The 20,192-nt window shown below is 35.4% G+C and overlaps 3 protein-coding genes and 1 long non-coding RNA gene across 8 annotated transcripts in view; 2 read left to right on the top strand and 2 right to left on the bottom strand.

Moving 5' to 3' along the window:
- Nucleotides 1–43: 43 nt before the first annotated feature.
- Nucleotides 44–4,788, bottom strand: LOC107227127 (glucose-6-phosphate isomerase). The gene is made up of 11 exons (XM_015668176.2): nucleotides 4,530–4,788; nucleotides 4,185–4,278; nucleotides 3,355–3,546; nucleotides 3,183–3,263; nucleotides 2,836–3,051; nucleotides 2,503–2,742; nucleotides 2,137–2,317; nucleotides 1,917–2,035; nucleotides 1,459–1,687; nucleotides 1,310–1,376; nucleotides 44–990 (listed from the first exon to the last, which is right to left on the bottom strand). Exons 1-11 carry the CDS (start codon nucleotides 4,658–4,660, stop codon nucleotides 867–869), a joined length of 1,674 nt encoding a protein of 557 aa, XP_015523662.1. The 5' UTR covers nucleotides 4,661–4,788; the 3' UTR covers nucleotides 44–866.
- A 148-nt stretch (nucleotides 4,789–4,936) lies between these two features.
- LOC107227117 lies at nucleotides 4,937–11,799 on the top strand. 4 transcript variants are annotated; one of them, XM_046733759.1, is made up of 8 exons: nucleotides 4,937–6,157; nucleotides 6,278–9,831; nucleotides 9,905–10,024; nucleotides 10,088–10,339; nucleotides 10,393–10,543; nucleotides 10,987–11,057; nucleotides 11,150–11,236; nucleotides 11,363–11,799. In XM_046733759.1, exons 1-8 carry the CDS (start codon nucleotides 5,722–5,724, stop codon nucleotides 11,636–11,638), a joined length of 4,947 nt encoding a protein of 1,648 aa, XP_046589715.1. In that variant the 5' UTR covers nucleotides 4,937–5,721; the 3' UTR covers nucleotides 11,639–11,799. The 4 variants fall into 4 exon arrangements, 3 of the variants coding, with proteins under 3 accessions (XP_046589715.1, XP_046589714.1, XP_046589716.1); XM_046733758.1 differs by having other exon boundaries at nucleotides 4,937–9,831; XR_006903250.1 differs by lacking the exons at nucleotides 10,393–10,543; nucleotides 11,363–11,799 and having other exon boundaries at nucleotides 4,937–9,831; nucleotides 11,150–11,211.
- Nucleotides 6,210–12,107, bottom strand: LOC124293320. The gene is made up of 3 exons (XR_006903252.1): nucleotides 11,878–12,107; nucleotides 9,293–9,550; nucleotides 6,210–6,304 (listed from the first exon to the last, which is right to left on the bottom strand). It is a non-coding gene; the product is annotated as an uncharacterized LOC124293320 (long non-coding RNA).
- Nucleotides 12,108–12,571: 464 nt separating this feature from the next.
- Nucleotides 12,572–20,192, top strand: part of LOC107227136 (tetratricopeptide repeat protein 28) — a 37,030-nt gene continuing 29,409 nt past the window's right edge. The window contains exons 1-11 of one of the 2 annotated variants that reach the window (XM_046733756.1): nucleotides 12,572–12,857; nucleotides 12,925–13,058; nucleotides 13,847–15,722; nucleotides 15,865–16,044; nucleotides 16,129–16,202; nucleotides 16,899–17,027; nucleotides 17,137–17,253; nucleotides 17,367–17,444; nucleotides 17,512–17,736; nucleotides 17,813–17,833; nucleotides 18,555–18,713. In XM_046733756.1, the coding sequence (XP_046589712.1) occupies nucleotides 12,734–12,857; nucleotides 12,925–13,058; nucleotides 13,847–15,722; nucleotides 15,865–16,044; nucleotides 16,129–16,202; nucleotides 16,899–17,027; nucleotides 17,137–17,253; nucleotides 17,367–17,444; nucleotides 17,512–17,736; nucleotides 17,813–17,833; nucleotides 18,555–18,713 (3,117 nt within the window). In that variant the 5' untranslated portion in view covers nucleotides 12,572–12,733. The remainder of the gene's footprint in view (nucleotides 12,858–12,924; nucleotides 13,059–13,846; nucleotides 15,723–15,864; nucleotides 16,045–16,128; nucleotides 16,203–16,898; nucleotides 17,028–17,136; nucleotides 17,254–17,366; nucleotides 17,445–17,511; nucleotides 17,737–17,812; nucleotides 17,834–18,554; nucleotides 18,714–20,192) is intronic. The other variant, XM_046733757.1, reaches the window with a different exon arrangement.

Genomic DNA, 20,192 nt, shown 5'->3' with positions numbered 1-20,192 from the left:
CAGGTTTGATTCCTGGCTCCGTCGTTAATTTTTCAAATTCACCAGTTGTTCAAATTTACATATTTTCGAAAAACATATCCTTGGAAACAACAATGTGCTAAAAAGGACTGGTTGGTATTTGTCCTATGGCAGCAATACGAATAAGGTAATGAAAAATAGAAAAAATTCACGAGTTATATAAGTTCAAATTCTGTTCTTGTATTGAACGTAGTTGCTAAGAATAATGTTGTGATGTTACATACATGACTGATATTTAATATCAATCTGAAAAGCCAATAAATTACATTTTTTCCACTGGGAATGATACAAGGAAATCAGTTTGATGTAAAAAATATTATAAATTATGCGTATAACAAAGTATATAATATTTACGTATAATAAACGAAGCAGTATACATTTTTTCAGATGTACAGCTACTAATTTAATCAATAATTGTTTAAGTGATTAGTTCCAGACTTTCTAATTTGGCTGATGACGGGTCGTGGGTTATTAGCTAGATATTAACAGAAAACGAATGAAAATGAGAAAGTAGACGTCCATGACTATCACTAACATTCAACAATCCAATACGCATATTTGACTTTACTGAACATACATAGAGGAATTTCAAGTAATGCGAAGATATATTTCACAATAGGCTGACTCACATGGAAATGAACCGTAAATAGTTAAAAAAGGGATTTGGGTTCCGATTCCACTGTATCACAGCTGACGGACGCACACATGCAGGTCTGCATCTTGATGAAATTAATTATGCCGTTCGTAGACGAATCTTCAGTCTGGATAGCGCCATTGTGATACAGCATTGCAAGGATTTTCAGTGCTAGCTGTTTACCCAACTCCACACTACACAATCAATTAAATGCTTAAAAGCTGTGAGCTTTAATAAACGCAATCAACCCATTTGTCGAAGAATCATGGCTGGTAATCGTGTTGTTGTTTTTAAGCTCAGGCTCTATAGCTTTAGCCAACTGCTTTCCCAATTCCACACTGTATACAAGACAGAATTTAAAAAAAAATGTATACATACTCCTTATCTGATTTGTTAAATTTACAACCATTTTGTATTGTGTTTGTAATTTGATAAGAACTCACTATCATCAAAAAGATAATGCACAATAACAACATAACAACAAAGTGAAGTCCAAATAGACTCCTTCCTAGCCAGACCAAATCACTCTTTTCTTTGAAATTCAATAAATAAGTGCCAATGCTCTAAAATTGATCTATCTCACATATTTGATATTTGGCATTACTTTACTTCCAATGGAAAATAGTTCAATAACAATTCGAAAACGATTGTACTCACCCCCACTGATCGTATGAATTAATGTCCCAAATGACTCCTTGTACGAAGACTTTATGTTCGTACATTGCTGAAATATATCAATAAGGTTGAGTGATTATACATCTCGGTGGTTAAAACTGAATTAATAATTATACTATTATTCAACTAACCAATGAGTGCTCCCAAAGTAAAGGGAGTAACTCCCTTAACCACAATGCTGTTTGTAGGTCGGTTTCCTTGGAAGACTTTGTGCGGTAGTATAGCACTCAATTCCCCTGGACTCAAACCAGCCTTTTGCAGTTCTTCTTTAGCCTCAGACTCGGTCTTGCCCTTCATTAACGCTTCAGTTTGAGCTAAAAAGTTAGCTAGCAAAAGTTTGTGATGTGTGGTTCCTTGGACCTGAAATATAGAAAAATTTAATTCATTATTTACTGAAGACGTATATTGTTTGAACCAGGTATTAAAGATTGCCTACACTTGTTTCACTGATGAAGTACACGTTTCCCAAAAAGTTTATTTGCAAATCCATACGTTTACTTGAGTAAGCTTTTACAACAGTGGAACATACGAACACTATACAAAGACCTTTGCACTATTCTAACTGTAAAAAACACTTCCAATGTTTTACCTTGTTATGTGAGATAGCAGGAGCTATAAAATCTGCTGGCACGAGACGTGTGCCCTGATGAATTAGTTGATAAAATGCGTGCTGTCCATTTGTTCCAGGTTCTCCCCATACAATCGGACCTTAGTAAAATGAAATTGACGTATATTCGGAACATATTGTCATTCTGACGGATAACACTCACATGTAATAATTATATCCACGTTTCAAAAAATATTTTTACCTGTAGTATAATCTACTGTTTTACCAGATCGAGTGACATACTTTCCATTACTTTCCATGTCACCTTGTTGGAAGTATGTAGCAAATCTATGCAGATACTGATCATATGGTAGTAACGCATGAGTTTCTGCCCCATAGAAGTTGTGATACCAAACACCGAGTAAAGCAAGAATTACTGGTGCCTGGAATATTAAAGTTGGCAAATTATATGGTACGATAAAACATTAATTGATTTCCATCACCTAAATGAATTGCAAATTAGAAAGGTGAGATAAAGTAACTAAGGTGTTAATATAAGTTGGAATAAATACTTTTCATTACTTTGAAATACTAGCTTTTGATAGATTACTAGCTTTTCAGTTCTTACATTTTTTTCTAATGGAGCTGAGCAAAAGTGTTGATCCATGAAGTGAGCGCCACTCAAAAGCTTTTCAAAGTTTTCAAAGCCTATAGCTAGTGATATGGAAAGACCAATAGCAGACCATAGTGAATAGCGACCTCCGACCCAGTCCCAGAATCCAAACATATTCTTTTCGTCAATGCCGAACTCTTTAACCTTTTGTGTATTTGTGGACAGAGCTACAAAGTGTGAAGCCACGGCTGCTTCCTGTATGAAAAGAAAATGTATTATCAATAGATAATTAATGATACTTTATTAGATATTACAGCTATCTCATCAAACCCAAGAATTCTAACGTACACTCTTTAAATGTTCCAAAATCCAAAGTTTAGCCGATGTCGCATTGGTTATGGTTTCTTGTGTCGTAAAGGTTTTTGAGGCAATTATGAATAAACTGGTCTCAGGATTAATTTTCTTCAAAGTTTCTGCAATGTGAGTTCCATCTATATTGCTCACGAAGTGAACTCTGGGGCCAATATGATATGGCTTCAAAGCTTCTGTCACCATCAAGGGACCCTAAGTAATATTTATTAATTATTTCAATAGATACTAACACTTATTAGTTTGACACTTCGTATTTTAGTTTTAGTTTTTTTTATAATATACATGTATTGCAATGTTAATGAATATTATTGAATCAGTTTTACCAGGTCTGAACCTCCAATTCCAATGTTTACAACGTCCTCAATGGGTTTTCCTGTAAATCCAGTCCATTTTTTTGTAATGACCTGCAACGATAGGGGAAAAAATTAATTTTTTTTATTGTACAGCGAACTGAAATACAGGCCAGTATATGTACCAGAAAAAAAAATTTCTCACCTGTTCAGTAAACTCCTTCATGTGACTTAAAACCCCGTTCACATCAGGCATTACATCTTTGCCATCAACAACAATTGGAGTATTCAATCTATTTCGTAGGGCAATATGCAAAACTGCTCGATTTTCAGTAAAGTTGATCTTTTGTCCGGAAAACATGGCATTTCTTGCTGCTTCTACTTTACGGGCACGTGCCTATTTTATATCAACAATAATTTGAAATCAGGTTAGCACTGATTAGGATATACTAAAATCGAAACAGTGATATAAGCTTCTCTTCAACCACTTTGTGTCACGTCTTCATTACATAATCTATGTAATTTTCAATGAATATCAATCTGTGTGTTGTTTATTTTTATCAATAAGATTATCTGAATGATACAAAAATATTTTACATGTAATTATATTAATGGACATTGGATTTTTTTAGTTTCGTATCGCCTATCATCAAAACTTTATTAACTATATGTAAGATCACATCACCCTGAAACTTTATCACAAAGCATCAAACGCGAATGGCTGAAAACAAGTCAAAGTATAATGTTAATAACACCATGATGAGTAATAACCTTTTTTTTTAGCATCAAGATATATTTCATATAATATGAGTATAATATTAATCTTGCTCAAATTCAGACCATATATAATACGAATTGATAAACAAAGCATCTTTTGCTATACAAGAGCAGATAAGGGATATTTTTGAAACAAAAATTTTTAACGTCGGGCAAAATCCTTCAACATCCCTCACATTATTAAGTTGCAAAAGATGTTCGAAACCATTTTAATATATGCCCAAGATTCATCGCCTCTTTTTATTTGCCGATACATACCAGTTGAAAGAGTAGAGAAAGAACTTCATCATTAATACGATTTTTGGAATAGTCAAGTAAAATTGGTCCATCCTCTGGTGTTTGGATTTGAAGGCTGAAATTATGTACAACAGTGTAAAAAAAAGTGCACAGTGAACGTGGATAGTATAAACATCACCAGTTCAACAATGTGATGTTTAATCTGCACGTATAACCAACAAATTACGTGATGTGTAGAAGAAACAATCAATCTTGAGTCAATGTCCGTGAGAAATACTGATTCAAACCAAATTAAAAACCGCCGAGATCAATGTTCGGAATGAAGGTCGCCGCAAGGTCAAATGTAGAATACGTGACACTACCCACCTGTATTTTTCAAATCGACTAGGATCAGCTTTGAATAATTCGTATATATTGATTTTGCTCCCCTGGCTATCGTACAACTGCTGTAATTGTAACCACGTGGGTTCTTCCCTCAAATTTAGTTTGGGTTCCATTCTATAACCAAACAAAATGTCACTGCACTTTATTTGACCTCTGACGCGCTACCAACGACCAGCCAACTCGGTTGCTCCCTTCGAACTCTTCGGATCTTGTCCGCGCTTTACGTGCTAACGTGACCTGCCCTTCACCTTATGCCTATCAGGATTGGTCAGGTGTTGCGTCACGCTGCGCACGCGCTCACGGGACTTTTTCGCCGGTCGAGATCCACAGACCATCTGTGTGCGTTTTATGATTATTTTAACTAACGAAACTCTCTCATTTTAAAGATAATTTCAGTTAAAATCAAATTCCGAGAGCAAGAATATACTTGTCAACTCGTATAGTATTTTTATACCAATAATGCTCTGTTCGTCGAGAACTTTCAGTATTGATATTGACTGTACTGCCGCAGATTTTGAATTTCAAATCATACTCACATCACGTCAAGAAAATGAAATATTTCGTCATCTCTCACTAGCTATTGATTTGATAGAGGCTTGAACGCAGTGCTAAGTCTAAAAATCAGCATAAAAGTGACGCAACCAATGAGAGCTCTCATGAAACTATTACCAAGTCGCTAAAAATGACAGCTCATTTTTTTTATGTCGTAAAATGTGGATATTATTTGAGTATATTTTAATTACCTTCAATTCTCTTTTCGCACTAGCGGGGCCGAATTTTGCAAAAAAAATTTGAAAACACCTGTGCTTATGATTTATTTCAACAATTTTGCACGTACATAGAGAAATATTTGGAATGATTTGATTGTGACAGCAATTGTGAATAGCGTGGTAGATGCAATGAAGCACTTAGAAAGAAGCAAGACATCTCCAAAGCCCCAACAATCTTATTTATTTCTAAGTACAGCCGGTGATGGTAAAGGTTCACCAATACATAGCAAATCACGTTGCTTGGAAAAAGAACTGGAAGCACGGCTCACACACTCTGTTCCACCGATAAAACGGATCAAGATATTGCCATATCGCATATAAAGATCCATTACATTGACCAGGAGTGCGTTACATTTGATATCAACATAGACTACAAAAGCTGCGAAGAGGTTCCTTTTACTACTATGAACAATAATGAAAAAAACTCGCATACTAATAACGATACAACGAATGCTAGAGCTTGCAGCATTGCTATACCTAAAGAACAATCAATTTGCCATTCTTTACGCCTCCAAGAAAATCCACATTTTTTAATTACTGCTAAAGGGTCGCAACTGGGTTATGGAACACATGATAAAACTAATACCGACGTGTCAACTGCAATAACAACACCTTTACCTGAAAATTTGATAGAAAAATCTCCTCATGTTAACGAAAATCTGATAAAGGATCAAACCTACAAACATTGGCCAGAGAAGTTCAACAAAGTCGTGCCTAGATCTGTTGAAAAACCAAGAGGTAGAGTTTGTGATAAGCAGGAGGGAAAAAATTCTAAGATATTAATTTCAAACGACAAATCAGAGGTGATAACTACATGCAAAAGACAATCCAGATCAACAGGTAATAGAGAAATTCTCAAAAATAAATCAAATGATTGTCAAAAAACTTCATGCAGAATAAGCGGAGAAACGAAGTCACCTAAAGTAAAGGAAGTGTCTTGTAATACTGTTCTGTCCTCAGTTCCGCGTATCATTCCACAGCAAGCACCTAGACACAAGGGTCAGAAGGGAAAAGAGGGAATATTAGCTCATTGCACTGAGAAAGTTGTGAAAAAAGTTAAAAAGAAGCAAGATGTGCATTTCTCGAAAAAAACTTCAGCAAAAGCCGACATGCAGGAAAAGATCGAATTAGATAAACAACGAATTAAGAAAAATATAGAAAATTTAAAAAAGAGTTACGAGGCTAAGAAAAAATATCGTCAAAAAATTGTTGAAATCAAAAATTTACAAACAAATAATGCTCGTGACAACAATGACTGTATCAATGCAAAGAATGAGAACAATGGAGCAGCTCGAACAAGAATTTTCAATCTTAAGAAGTCTATACAAATGGATAAAAACTTTTCCACTTCCAAGATTGAATCTAATGATGTTAATTCTGCACCTGAAACACAGCACAAGAATGAGCCAAAAAGTAAAGCAAGTGACCCGACCAACTTGAATTGTACAAAATGTTGTATTGATTCCACTCGTAATACTATCCAGTCGAGCAAGGACGTAAAAATATGTTGCAAGAAAGATGTCTCAAAAACAGCAGAGATTGAATCGATAGCGAATTTGATAGAACCATCGAACTGTGATTGTAACAGACTGAAACAATTGTTAGTTGCCAACAAATTTTCGTCTATTTCTGAAGATAAAATCATGTATAATGCCAATTCAATAAATTATGGATGCTATTCTGATCAACCATATCGTAAAGGACCCAACAAACAACAAGATTACAGAAACTATGCTATTAATGCAGATATAAAATTGACCAAACTAGAAAAAGATAAAAGCACTGTCAACGATGATGCAAAATATAATCTTATGAAAACCTTGATACACCCAGCATCTGAAATTAATGGTTCTCAAGGATTGAATAATAATACTATCAAATTTTCACTCTACAAACATCAATCGAAAGATGGTCTAGCTAATTGTAAGGATGAAAAAACTCAAGACGTTTACAAAAACTCCGGAAGCAGCAACAGCACGGTGAATGTTGAAACAGCAAGCTTATCAAATATTGTAACACAGTTACCAGATAACATGAGTAAAATGGAGAGCTATGAGACTTTGAATGCTGCTAAAATCACAGCATATTTGAAACACCCGTCGTCAAGTAACACCTCAGACAAAATAATATCGAATTTGAAAACGAATGGTTATAAATATTCGAAAAAGTACAGACGTTTCAATCATAAAGAGAAAAATATGTGCTGCAATATGGCACGTTACATTGAAAGAATGGTGTCGAATGAGAAAAAGTATCAGAAACATGAAAAGAAAATTGATCCACAGCGAGAAAACGTCAAAATAATCATCGATGAAAACAGCCCGAAAACCAGCCGAATAAGAATAGTGAACGATAGATCCAGTGTCAGTGTTGTTTGTCATGGTTCGGAGAAAACAACATCTCCAAGTAGAAGAAGTAACAATACGGCAGCGAAAAATACTGAATCCAGCGGAGGAGAAAGCAGCGGCTATAAATCATATCACAACGATTTGCACAAGAGACATTTTGATCACTCCGATCAAGCCAAAATCAACTCGACTGAGCATCAACAAATTGAACATGTTACAGAAAGAAAATTTCACAATACGCAAACTATTCTGTACCACAATATTAATGATGATAGGTTTGAAAGTATCTCCAGCCCCTTGGATGATCCTGTCAATACGCAATTCGTTGGAATTAGAGAAAATATTAAAAGCCACCAGAATTTATGTGAAGAAAAACTCAAGAAGCGGGATACCGAAACAAAATACACTCTGTACGATACAAATAAATATTTGTCTGCATTTACCAATAGTCTGGACATGTATTTACCATGTGAAATTACTGCTTATCAGATGAAAGAAGTAAATAGAAGTAAGGTTTTCCAATTTAATAATCCAGAGCTTGAGGAGAAGGATGTAGATAATGCTGAGATGCGAATTGGGAAATATTTAATAGAGAATAGTTCGGATTCGAGAGATGAGTTATCAGAGGAAGAAGAATCTAGTGAGCAATTAAATTCTGCGAGCGATGCTAAAATTGACAAGGATAAAGTTATAGTGCTGAAAAAGCCAAATAATGCAGTGCAGAGAAGTCTAGAATATGTTGTCAGTAAACGTTTCCTGGATTTAAACAACACAGAAGGACAAGACAGTTTTATACATATACCTACAGTACCGGCTCAGCATAAAATCATTACGTCACTACAAGATGTAAAGCATGAAGAGATTAGAGAAGCCTTTGAAACATCGAGGAGCACAACAGATCTAACATCTGCCCTAGCGCACAACAAGGCTGCTGAACGAGTGAAATCGAGCATCAGTGATATTGAAACAGGCTCTGGCAATCCAAAATTGTATCTAATGGATAAAAAAATCGTTATGGAAACGGACCCAGGATATAAGAGAATTAAATGTTCCAAACGACTAAAGATCAAAAATGAAAACTTGTATGATTCCAACAAAGTATATGAGTTGTGGGCAAATAATAAATCGACTGCTAATAGCACTGATAATGAATCTCAGACAACCAGAAGGTTCATTTGTGCACCAAGTGACTCGAAGAGATGCCGTACAAACAAATTTAAATTCAATATATTCAAAAAGATCAAATCTTGTAAGAGTGAAAAAACTACCCATATTCCTCTTGACCAGCTACCTAAACCACCCTCTTCGTTTTTGGAAAGCTCTGCGCCCTCGCAGTCTACAATGTTGTCGTCAACAGCTGACACTGATTATTGGGAGTCAGATACTGTTTTGAACCTTCACAAAGGTGCTACTTTGCTGCTTCATACAAATCCTGGTACAAAAACTTACACCGATCCTACCCACATAAATCATTCCAAAAGAAATCACATAACCGCTAGTCCTGAGGAAAATCATGATCATTTACATCTTCAATCGAACAATCGTGCTTCAACTTCACATAAAGATACCGAGACTTATCTGCAGTCATCACCTGCACATCCAATAAATGAAAAACAGCTTACTGCACCTCATGTTCTGCATACAGCTGCACCCCCGCCTCCTTCAGCTCTACCGCCACCTTATCCCTTCTGTTGTCCATTTGTTCCATACATGATGCAGTACTGGCAAAATTATCAACAACCACCACCGGCTTCAAAGCTTCCACTACCTGACGGAGATTGGCAACCGACTGTCAGAAAGAATGGCAATGAGCCACCACCTCCAGATATGGTTCCCATTCCATGGTTCCCACCAATGTCAAATGTACATGATCACCCACCACGTGCTGAAATGAATTTTACAACGTCAAATAACATACACGCTCAACCACCACCCGAGTGGCTAATGATGCCTAGAGGGTACGCACCCTGTTTTCCATGCAGTAATACTACTGAGTCTTATTTGAGGAAAACTGATTCCTCAGTTTGTAAGGATGATGAACCTCCTGTTGAAATTAGCGAGAATAAACAGGATGAAAAAAAGAAAACAGTATCTAGTAAATTGTTCAAAATATTTCGGAGAAAAAATCGTGCTGAAATGGACACATTGGATGATGATGGCAAAAAAGTTAGTGACAATCTATTACAATCATTGAACAGCGTGCACATGTACGATCAAAGTTCTGTGATTTATGTTCAAGGGCAAATATCATCGATCTGGCTCGGAAGCTAAACTGGTTCGTAAAGTACAAGTGGTGGAAAATGAAGAGAACAACACTAACGGTCAGAGCATTTGGGAATCTCCGGATATTGCTGGAATCGTAAGACATAAAAAAGGAAGTACTACTTATAAGTGAGTCTGAAGCCTGATAAATCAAATGTAGGTAACTCCAGAAGAAATTGGACGATGCTTTCGCAGAGGTTTTCGAGCAGATGGATTAACCCTGGCCGGGGACGAGTACGTGTGTACAAGAACACCAAGTGACACAACTTCGGAACAGGAAGAGATATTCAATTTCTCTGACCATGATACGCCACTTGATTTTCTATTAGCTCTTGGATTTAGCGTTGATGAAGCTACTGCTGCAATTAGGGATGACGAAGTACGAAATCGATTTAAAGCAGCCCTTACGGAGGTAAGCTATAATCCTTGTTTTTAGAGAACGCATTTGATTTATACATATTGAAGGCACGCATTTGGGTCCCACATATTGCAACAACTCAAGGCACGCTGCTCTATCTACTTGCAATGAAAGCGAAGCCGAAAGTGATGCGATATTTCCTGCAACTGGTGGAGTCGATTGTCAATAAAAGGATAACTAACGCCGTCAAACTGGATGGTTTTTATTACTTTATTGTAACCCTAAAGATAACACGTCAATATCACATTTCTGAACTATTATAAAGAAGCTGATTTGATACTTCATACATTAAAAGATATTTAGGAAATATGATATTGACGATATGTGAGTTATATTTTCCATGAAATAAACTGTCTGTTGCATGACAGCGCAGAAGGAATTATAGTAATTAGACATTCGAGTAACGTAGTCAGTAGCTTTGAACTATTCCATTTTGACAACATATTATACATTTACTAAATAAGCTAATGAAATAAATGCATCATATGCTATATAAAAATTATATTTTTCCAAGAACATTTAGAAACAAATTAGTTGAGAATAATCTCTCAGCTCCTGGGTTGTACTTAATTCTTTTCATAGGGATTTGTGTAACTTGATACTTGATTACGATCTAAAGACATAAGAAAAATCGTTTACAGCCTACCTGAAAATTTTGGAAAAGGTTGAAGAGGGATACGTGTCTTTTGTCACCCTATTTGGAAAAGATAAAGTACGTAGCATCAAAATGTCTTGGGATTTGAACTGTCTTGCACTGCACTATACCAAATTAATTTCTTATATTCATAATCGAAATCTTAACAGGGCAATGAAGATGATGAGGATACTGCAATGATGGAAAAACAGCGCCGTCGTATATTCTACACCATTTATAAATATGCTGAAGCAGAGGTGAGTTTGAATTATACTGTCAGTAAATCATGAGACTCATAAACTCACAACTTTCATTCTTCATTTATGCTAGCAAATTGGAGCTTTGTTTAAAGTGAAATAAATGGATTTTGTTTGCATATCCAGGCAGAAGAAGTGGGCAAACCAATGACGAACGCTAGTGTGGATCTTTTGCAATCTTTAGCGACACGTTATCGATCAGCTATTGGGCCACATCTGCAACTCCTGGCTTGTTACATAGGCGAAGGACTATTGACGAAAGATGTTCAGTTGGAAGCTGCTCTGATATATTTATCACGATTAGATTCTACCGACGTTCGACTAACGGATTTAGAAAAATACTGTGGCATGCCAGTTTCAGAACGTCGCAGGCTAGAACAAGGTGTAAAAATGCTGTCTTAGCTAGATACTTTGTGTGAACATATTTGTTTTCATTCATTTTTGAAGACAACGCGGAAACGTGCAAAGCAACGTCACAAGTTTACACATCTTAACAATTAATACCAAATCATATAAATTATACCAAACAATGTAGTAGTTGCTTGCGATTAAAGTGAATACTTCGCAACATCAAATAAAAACATCTAAAATTCATTCATATAAGCTTTTGTCATGCTTCTGTCACCCTTAATCCTATTTACATTTTACGTCACGTAAGCTGTTGACCGTGGTAAAGGGATTTAAAAGGATTTACTCAACCAACAACCACGAGAATGAATAAATATGACGATGCTCATGCCTGTGAATTGTTCTATATCAGTGCATATCAGTGGCTCGCCACGGACTTAAGCTAAGTGTATGCGTTGAGCTCCGGCAAATGCTGTGGTGACCAATCAGGAGCCCGGCGCAAGTCCGGCAGCGGCAACCTCTGGCGTGCCGCACCGCACTGCGTTGAGATCAAAATATTTTAATTTTTCCGCAGTACCGCACGTCATTCGGCTAAAGTCGAGAACCTTCGGGGCCGTTCGGAATCTGGTAAAGCTCAAATCATGGCTCAAATAATAGTCAACGCGACGTAGGTTATGTCATATTAAACAGTTTATGAAAACAAACCATCAATAACATCAACAAAAGATTCCACTATGGAATATAATTGTGATGACGTGAATGAACTTGTAATTCATTACGTGAGAAACCGCCCGGGATTATGCGATGGAGTATTCCTTTCTTTTAGGTTATGTAGCTATCGTTTGTATACATTTTTACGACGCATCTTCGATTTCCATACGTGGCGTGGCGCTAAAGTCTGCCGCGTGCATGGAGTCGCCTTCCGCATGCGTTTGCCGGAGCTCAACGCATACATGGAGTCTCAGCTTTAGGCTCGACATCTAGAGCGACTAGTTTGATAAGAATTCACGAGAGGGCGCCAAAGAAGCTGAACTGCTTTCCGGGCAGAGTCTACAAATCTCTGTGATATGAAATCCGTGACTGCGATGTGCGATCAAGGCTGTGTCAGTGGAATTTTGTAGTGATGTGGAACTTTGTTTTAGTGAAAATATGACGAAAATATATTTATTAACGAATATTGTTATAGTATCAGCAATAATTGCTATTTTTGCAATAACACGGTGCGATGGGGTTATTTCGGATAAACGGTTATGTTACGATGAGAAGTGCAATGGTAAATGAAGCCATATTTTATACTTTTATAAGCATTTTATAGTGTACTCATTCCTAAATATTTACAGAACCTGTCTCGTTGGCCCGAACTTTGCTTCGTTACAATGGCATCGAACCGTTGATGCTTTCTTTCCCTCCCAATGTAGAGGTCAGAATCTACAGTAAAGAAGCTGGAAGTCGACTAGACTTATGGGGTGCCGAGGTACAGTTTTCTATTCTTTCTCTTTATAAACGTTAACGTTGCAAACAGTTTGTTGAAACCATCATACGCTCAATTTGAATGCAACATTTAGCATGTATGTAACATTAAATTTAGTGTTCTTATCAAAACTGCAAAGTGATATCACTTTTTCTTATTCATTCACTTTCTCTATTAAAAAACTTTTGTTACATTTGAAGGTAAGCAAGATATCAGATACCCTAATACTGTTGACTGAAGTGAAACATCCATCTTGTAATATCTTTAAAAAAATCATTTCAAAGTACTGCTTTGTTTTAGATACAGATTGCATTAGTTTTAAAGAAATGTATTTGATTGAAATTGAGGAACGTCCTTCATCGTTAAATATAATTTAAGTAAAAACAGTTATCAGAATGTACTGAATGTTGTTCATAAAAAAATGGAAGTGCTTTGTAAAAGTCCTTCAAAACAGTCCTATTCCATATAGTTAGCTGAATAGTCAAAAGTGGTGTATACTGGAAAATATTCCCAGCTAAGTATATTTGAAACCTTTCTCATGAACTATTTTCTGCAGTCCTTATGACAGCTATATTGTATTTGACAGTCTCTCATTGGCTATAAAGAGTGCAATGTTGCAGATTGTAGATTGTGTCTCATTACACTCTAAAAAAAAATGCTCAACCATCTTATGGAAATTTCACTGACCAAACATCTGTTAGAGTTAATTTGTAGTGTTTTCAATCTAAGATTCAAGCTGTGCCTTTCTTCTTCAAGTACTGCCTTGTAAATAGCTTAACACACTATTTCAGGTACACGGCAAGCGTGGTTACTTACCAAAACACATGGTAAGGGAACAGAAAATTTTGAAAACCAATTTGACTTATGAAGTGCCTACCGAACTCTTTCAACAAGAAGTTAGTGCAACTGAGCAAACTAAAGTAGATGTTCTGCAACAAGAAGTTGGTACCGATAGCCAATCTCAAGGACATGTTCCACAGCAAGAAGTTACTACGACTGATGAAACTAAAGTAGATGTTTCGCAACAACAAGTTAGTATCAATGATCAATTTGAAGGAAATGTTCAACAACAAGAAGTTGGTAGCAATGATCAATTTCAAGGAAATGTTGCACAGCAAGAAATTATTCCGACTGATGAAACTAAACTAGATGTTCCACAACAAGAAGTTAGTACCAATGAACAATTTCAAGAATCAGTTTCACAACAAGAAGTTGATACAAATCATGATACCGAAATAAATGTTCAAAGTCAACCAGAAATTCAAAAGGATTCCGAAAAGGTTGATTTTCAAACAAATGCTCCTGCAGATGAATTGCAAGTCTCAAAGAATGTTGAAAATGTAGAAATTGAAGCAAATGGGGCTGTGAATAAATTAGAAACCTCAAATGATGCAGAAGATGCAAAATTTCTGGAAAGTCACGAAGAGTATACTCCCACGGCTGATTTTTTTCAAGCACTTGGAGTAAAAGCTCATCAAGAAAATTCAGAACAAGTGTTACAGGATATACAAAGTGCAACTCCATCGTATGAGGTTATAGATGGAACTAGAATTCCGTTTATAGCTGACCCAGTATTAACCAAACCCAGCTATGTAGCAGATCAAGGACCAATTCTCAGTGTTCATCCAAATCCTTCAATTGGCCATCCTTTGACGTCCAGTCTGCCCGATAGCCAAGAAACAGTTAAAGAGCATTCAGGCGTAAACGAAAATCTTGCAACAGAAAATCAAATTGGTGAATCTGGTTCAATGAACGAATTTATACCAACACAGGGAAATGCAGATAATGCTGCAAATCAACTGAATCTCAACAAGGAAAGTAAAGCTGGAGATGGTTCAGAGATAAAATTTCCGACTGATGAAATTTTCAGCGATAATAATGATACACCAAAGAATACTGGGACAATGGAAAATCGTGTTGATAATTCTGAAATTAATGGCAATGAATGGAAATTACTTCACTCTGATACAGCTGCTGGCAGCTTTGTTAATGATCCACAAGGAAGTAATCCTGGCGCAGAGGAAGATATTCCTGATAATATAGTTAACAATAATTTTACACCAAATGCAGTACCTTCACTGGAAACCGATGAAGGTCTGCATCTTGAAACTATACATCATAGCGATGTGATTGCGCCGGAAGTGAATTTGGAAAGTAGTGGCAGTTATCAAAGAGAAGCAGGATTTCATAACAGCACATCTGACATTGCGGTAGATACAACCGTACTTGATGGAAATTTCTCAGAACAAGATTCTCAAGATTCAAAAGCACAAACGGAATATTTGTTAGACAGAAGTATTAATTTCAACAACCACGAAATGGATGGGCTTGGCAATGTTGGGAAAACAAATTTCGCAGGAAACCCTGAAATTTCACCGAGTAACCAAATAGAAAAACAAGATGATAATCAAGTACCTTTTTACGCAATGAGTGATGTCGAAAATTCCACTAGTCACAATGCTAGTGATGATGAAGTCAAAACTGTAATTGAAGACGATTCGCAGAATAATTTACAAGAAGTAGTAACAGAAAGCGCTGATCAAGTGGATGACCGCAACTTTGGCCATCTAGAGGTAGTTACAGAGCCATATTCAAATTTGGAAGAAGAAAAATCAACAACCACCAGAAATCTGTTAACTCTTGAAGATAACTCTCAGCATGCCAATGGTAAGTATTAAAAGATATTATCTATTTCAAAAACTATGCAAATTGTATGTCTAGAACAAATAACTTCAATTGATTGGTAGAGATAAATTTGAAAGTGCTTTCCATTACTTTTCTAATATATTAAAAATAAAATGTGTTTTAGATCAATCAACCATTGGTGGCTTGGACATGAATAAACCTGATACCTTTGCATCTCAAACACCGCAAGAAAACGAACATGAGATATACCATGAAGCCGATCTCTTAATAGAATCTACAGAAGAAGGTATTTGGGCACAATTTAGCAAAATTCTACTATTTGCTGGACAGTCCAGTAATGCAGGTGAGGAAATTAACATACCTATTCAATTGTGAGCCAATCTATAAAAATATGTAATTTGTGTGTAAATAATATATTTTTTTTCAGTGGCATCGCCTGAAGTGTGTGATATTAATTCCAACTGTCCTGATTTAGATAATGATGAATCTTTTTCGAACTCGGTGAGTCATCAACTGTTGATAATACTAATCAGCGTACAGTCTGTCAAAAAACAAAGGGCAATATTACTGGCAACCTATGCTGTACATTTCATTTATCATCTCATTTTTTATAACTAACTGTCACGTCTTAGAATTAATATGTAAAATTTGATGTGCATATACCGTATTGTTCCAAATATAAGTCAAGGTTTTTTGTTGCTAATATGAACCCCTAAAAATCGTCCTCTACTTATGTTCGAGATTTTTAGGAAATTGAGCTTACAGACTGAAATTGTTTTTTATGAATAGTTTAATCATCAAAATAGACCAATGGAATTTGGGCTGCAGTATTTCAATCTACCTAAGTTCTATTGATAAATGTACCTACTTAGAAAAATTGCAATTCATAAATTCATATGTAAATATACTCCTGTTATATCAATTTTGTCATAAAAGTCCACTTATATTCATCACTTAAAGAAAGGCCTGAAATGCAGACTGAAAACTAGAGGTTGACTATATCTAGGGTCGACTTATATTTGGCACAATTCGCTACTTTCGACCAATTATCTTATAGGGTGTCAGGTTACACTTGATATAAATTTATCCTGAAAGTTATGAGATTTTTTCATATTATCTATACAGTTGCAGAGTAATGTTTCTGATTACTTTGTGATTTTGTTTTCATACGCATTCAACAAGGACATGTGTTTTCAGGAACAAGCTGCAGAAGACGAAGATGTGGGATCTGTCTATGATCAACATAATTACTTAGAGACACTTATGTATCTTGGTTTAACAGCTTTCACAACATTGTTATTTTCGCTCGGCTATTATTATATTGAGGTTTGTTTTATCGCGCTCATTAAATTAGTTGATATGTCATATATCTCAATGTAGGAAATTACATTTCCTGATATTTGTAATAAATTAAATATAATTTTATATTCTGTAGAACCAGAGACGTGATAAAGAGCTTGTAGCTAAAATCAATACATTTGAAAAGGAATTGCTAGTCATAACAAAAGAAAACATGATACTGGGTGAAGACTTGAAAACTACCAAAAACAAGGTGAGAAGACAGCATCTCTTGAATAGGTGTTAATTCAATTCAATGTACAGAAAGTAAATTGAACATGATAGAAATGATGCCAAATTCAATGCCGATTTGTATCTTGTTTTTAGTTGAATTCCATCGAAGATGAATCCTTTGGATCTAATGAAATGGTGCTTTCGTTAAAATCAGAGCTGGAAATGGCACAGGTAAATATCAGATGGCACAATTTTCGTAACACTATTCTAACAATTTTTACGAATAACTTGGTTATAGGTCACCAAAGGAGAATTGGAGGACCAAATTATTACATTGGAAAAGGAATTAGAGAGTGCTACAGAAGCAGGTTTGGAACTAGAGCGTATGTTACGTGAGTTTCTAGCATCACAGAGTGATGATAATCCACTGGCTCAATCAGTGGAAGATTTGCAAACTCGGTTAAATGCTCAACAAGCTACAAATGAATCATTGACCAACAGCCTCAATCTCAAATCCCAAGAGGTAATTTGTTTTCTTTATTTTAATTTCCAAATACGTTCTTGCTCATGAATAACTATATATTCTTATTGTAATTCAGCTCGAGTTCACCAGACTTGAGGTTTGTCAAATGTAATCTACCTGTAATACCAATATTTTAAAATTCCAAAGCTCGTCAGCAATTTAAGTGTCCATCCAAAATTCACTAAAGTATCCTTATATTTTGTCATATGTTATTGGCTTGGAATTCTAAATCATCGTGATTAGTATAACAGAAATTGCTATAGTCCATATTTAAATAATGCTAAGTATGTGTCCTGCTATTGCTTCACGGTCACGCTTTCTGTTGTTTCGAACTATGAGAGACAACCTAATTCAAAAATCATTTATAAATAAATTCTGCTTACTTAAACTACAAAATATATGTGGGGTATTCCAAAATCAACTCTACCAGATCTTGATCCTTATATTATTTTATATTGGGTTTCCCAAAATTTATTGTAGATGTAATAGGACTTCAAAAACAGCTATGTTATTTTTTTTTTAACACTTCTAAGAAATAACCCATGAGCAATGACTAGCAAAAGTCATCGGAAAATACTCTGATTGTAAAATCTGAAAAAATTTCAATGATCATTTCGACACAAGACAAAAAATAAGTAATTACATTAATTTCGAGGTCCTGTACCCACAAATAATTTTGGGAAATACAACAACAAATGAAGGTCCTGGTTGAGTTGAAATGGAATGCCCCATGTAAATTATATGTAGATTGAAAATGGTAAAGCCCTCAAGCATTTAAAGATATACTTTAAAAATATAAATGATGAAAATCTTCACAGAATGAAGTCCTAACTGCCGAGCTTGCCGTTACTCAAGAGAAGTACCAACAACTTGAGGTAGAAGTTACACAACTCACAGGAGAGTTAAAAGTGCAGAGAAACTTGAAAAAGAATCTTGAAGAAGATTTGACAAATAAAATTATGCAGCTGAATGAGCGAGTTGATAAGGTACAATAATTAAGATCTATTTAACTTACTGTAATTACCAAACATTATTGCGTTTATCAAATTTTCTCCTCGATATCAACGCAATTGTTCATTAACTTCTTTTCAAAAAATTTTGCTCACAAAGCTTTCTGAAGAACGAGCCACTTTGATCAATCAGTTGACTTTGAAGGAAGTGGCATTGAATGATCTCGCAGAAGTAATGAAACAAAGTAACGATAAATTGGATTTCAAGAAACTTTATGACATATCCCACATCAAGGCTGATGCACAAGTCATCACTAAAGAGAGAGATGAGCTTAAAATTAAACTAACCGAAGTGGAAGGAGCTCACCAGCTACTCGAGGGTATGTCATTTGTCAGTGTAGTAACGTAGTACGTGTTTTTTGCACATATTCTTCATAGGCATACAAGTGAGTTCATTACTTGTTCAGCATTGATTTGTAGACGTAGATATGCGTATTTTCATATTTACAGAACACACGAAGCTAATTAAAGAGGAAATTGCTTCAGTTACGGAACAATATGAATTGGCCGAACGTGATAAAATAGAAGCGCAAACCCGACTTGAAGTGCTTTCAAATTACTTTAAAGAAAAAGAAAGTCAATTGCAAAAGTAAGTTGAGGATGTTTTAAGTGACTCCATGTATTTTGGCTTTTGCTTCAATTCACTTTTTTGTGGAACCGTGATTGATTGTATAAATCTTGAATATGGTTGGTAAATGTACATTCAATTTTCTTTTTTTTTTTTTTTTAATTATTTTTTCAGAGAACTTGGCATGCAGGAAGCAATGTGGGTGCAGAAGCAAGGTGAGGTAACTTCGACTGTTGATAGGATACAAACGATGCAGAATGAAATTCAGAATTATAGGCAACAAATTGAGACCTTGAAGAGGGAAATACTAGATCAAGAACGGGAATATAAGAGTCAGATTTCAGCCTTGGAAACAAAATCGCATGAACAATGGGTAATTTAATGCATGACATTATATCTCTGAAATATTCTAATCATAAGGATCAGTTCTAAAGGATTTTTACCATTATTATTATTATAATTTCTAGGTAATCGCTCGACAAAGTGAACGACGCTTGGAAGAATCGAAGGCTGAAGCCAGCCAATTACGAAATCGACTGACCCTGGTGGAGAAAAGTATAAATGAAGTAGATGCTGATTCAAAATTACATCGTAAGTATATTATTTCTGATGTGAATATTTTTTTCTAGTGGTAATGTTACTTTTCCATCAAATCTTTTACTTAATATTCTGACAACACTTGGATATTTTATACTCTTACATTACGAGGCGAAACCCTTTGTATTGACAGTTTTACAAATACTTCCGTGATACTAGTTTATCAAATGGTGACCTTCTAATGTAATATTTTGAAACCTGACATCGAAAAGCCTTAAGTCTAATCTAAAAAGTCTTTGAAATATTAGTGACCAACAGATGAAATATTTTGCTAGGTAGTA

Source organism: Neodiprion lecontei, chromosome 3, assembly GCF_021901455.1.
Source record: "Neodiprion lecontei isolate iyNeoLeco1 chromosome 3, iyNeoLeco1.1, whole genome shotgun sequence".
Lineage (NCBI taxonomy): Eukaryota > Metazoa > Arthropoda > Insecta > Hymenoptera > Diprionidae > Neodiprion > Neodiprion lecontei.
This window is presented reverse-complemented; position numbering and strand designations above follow the sequence as displayed.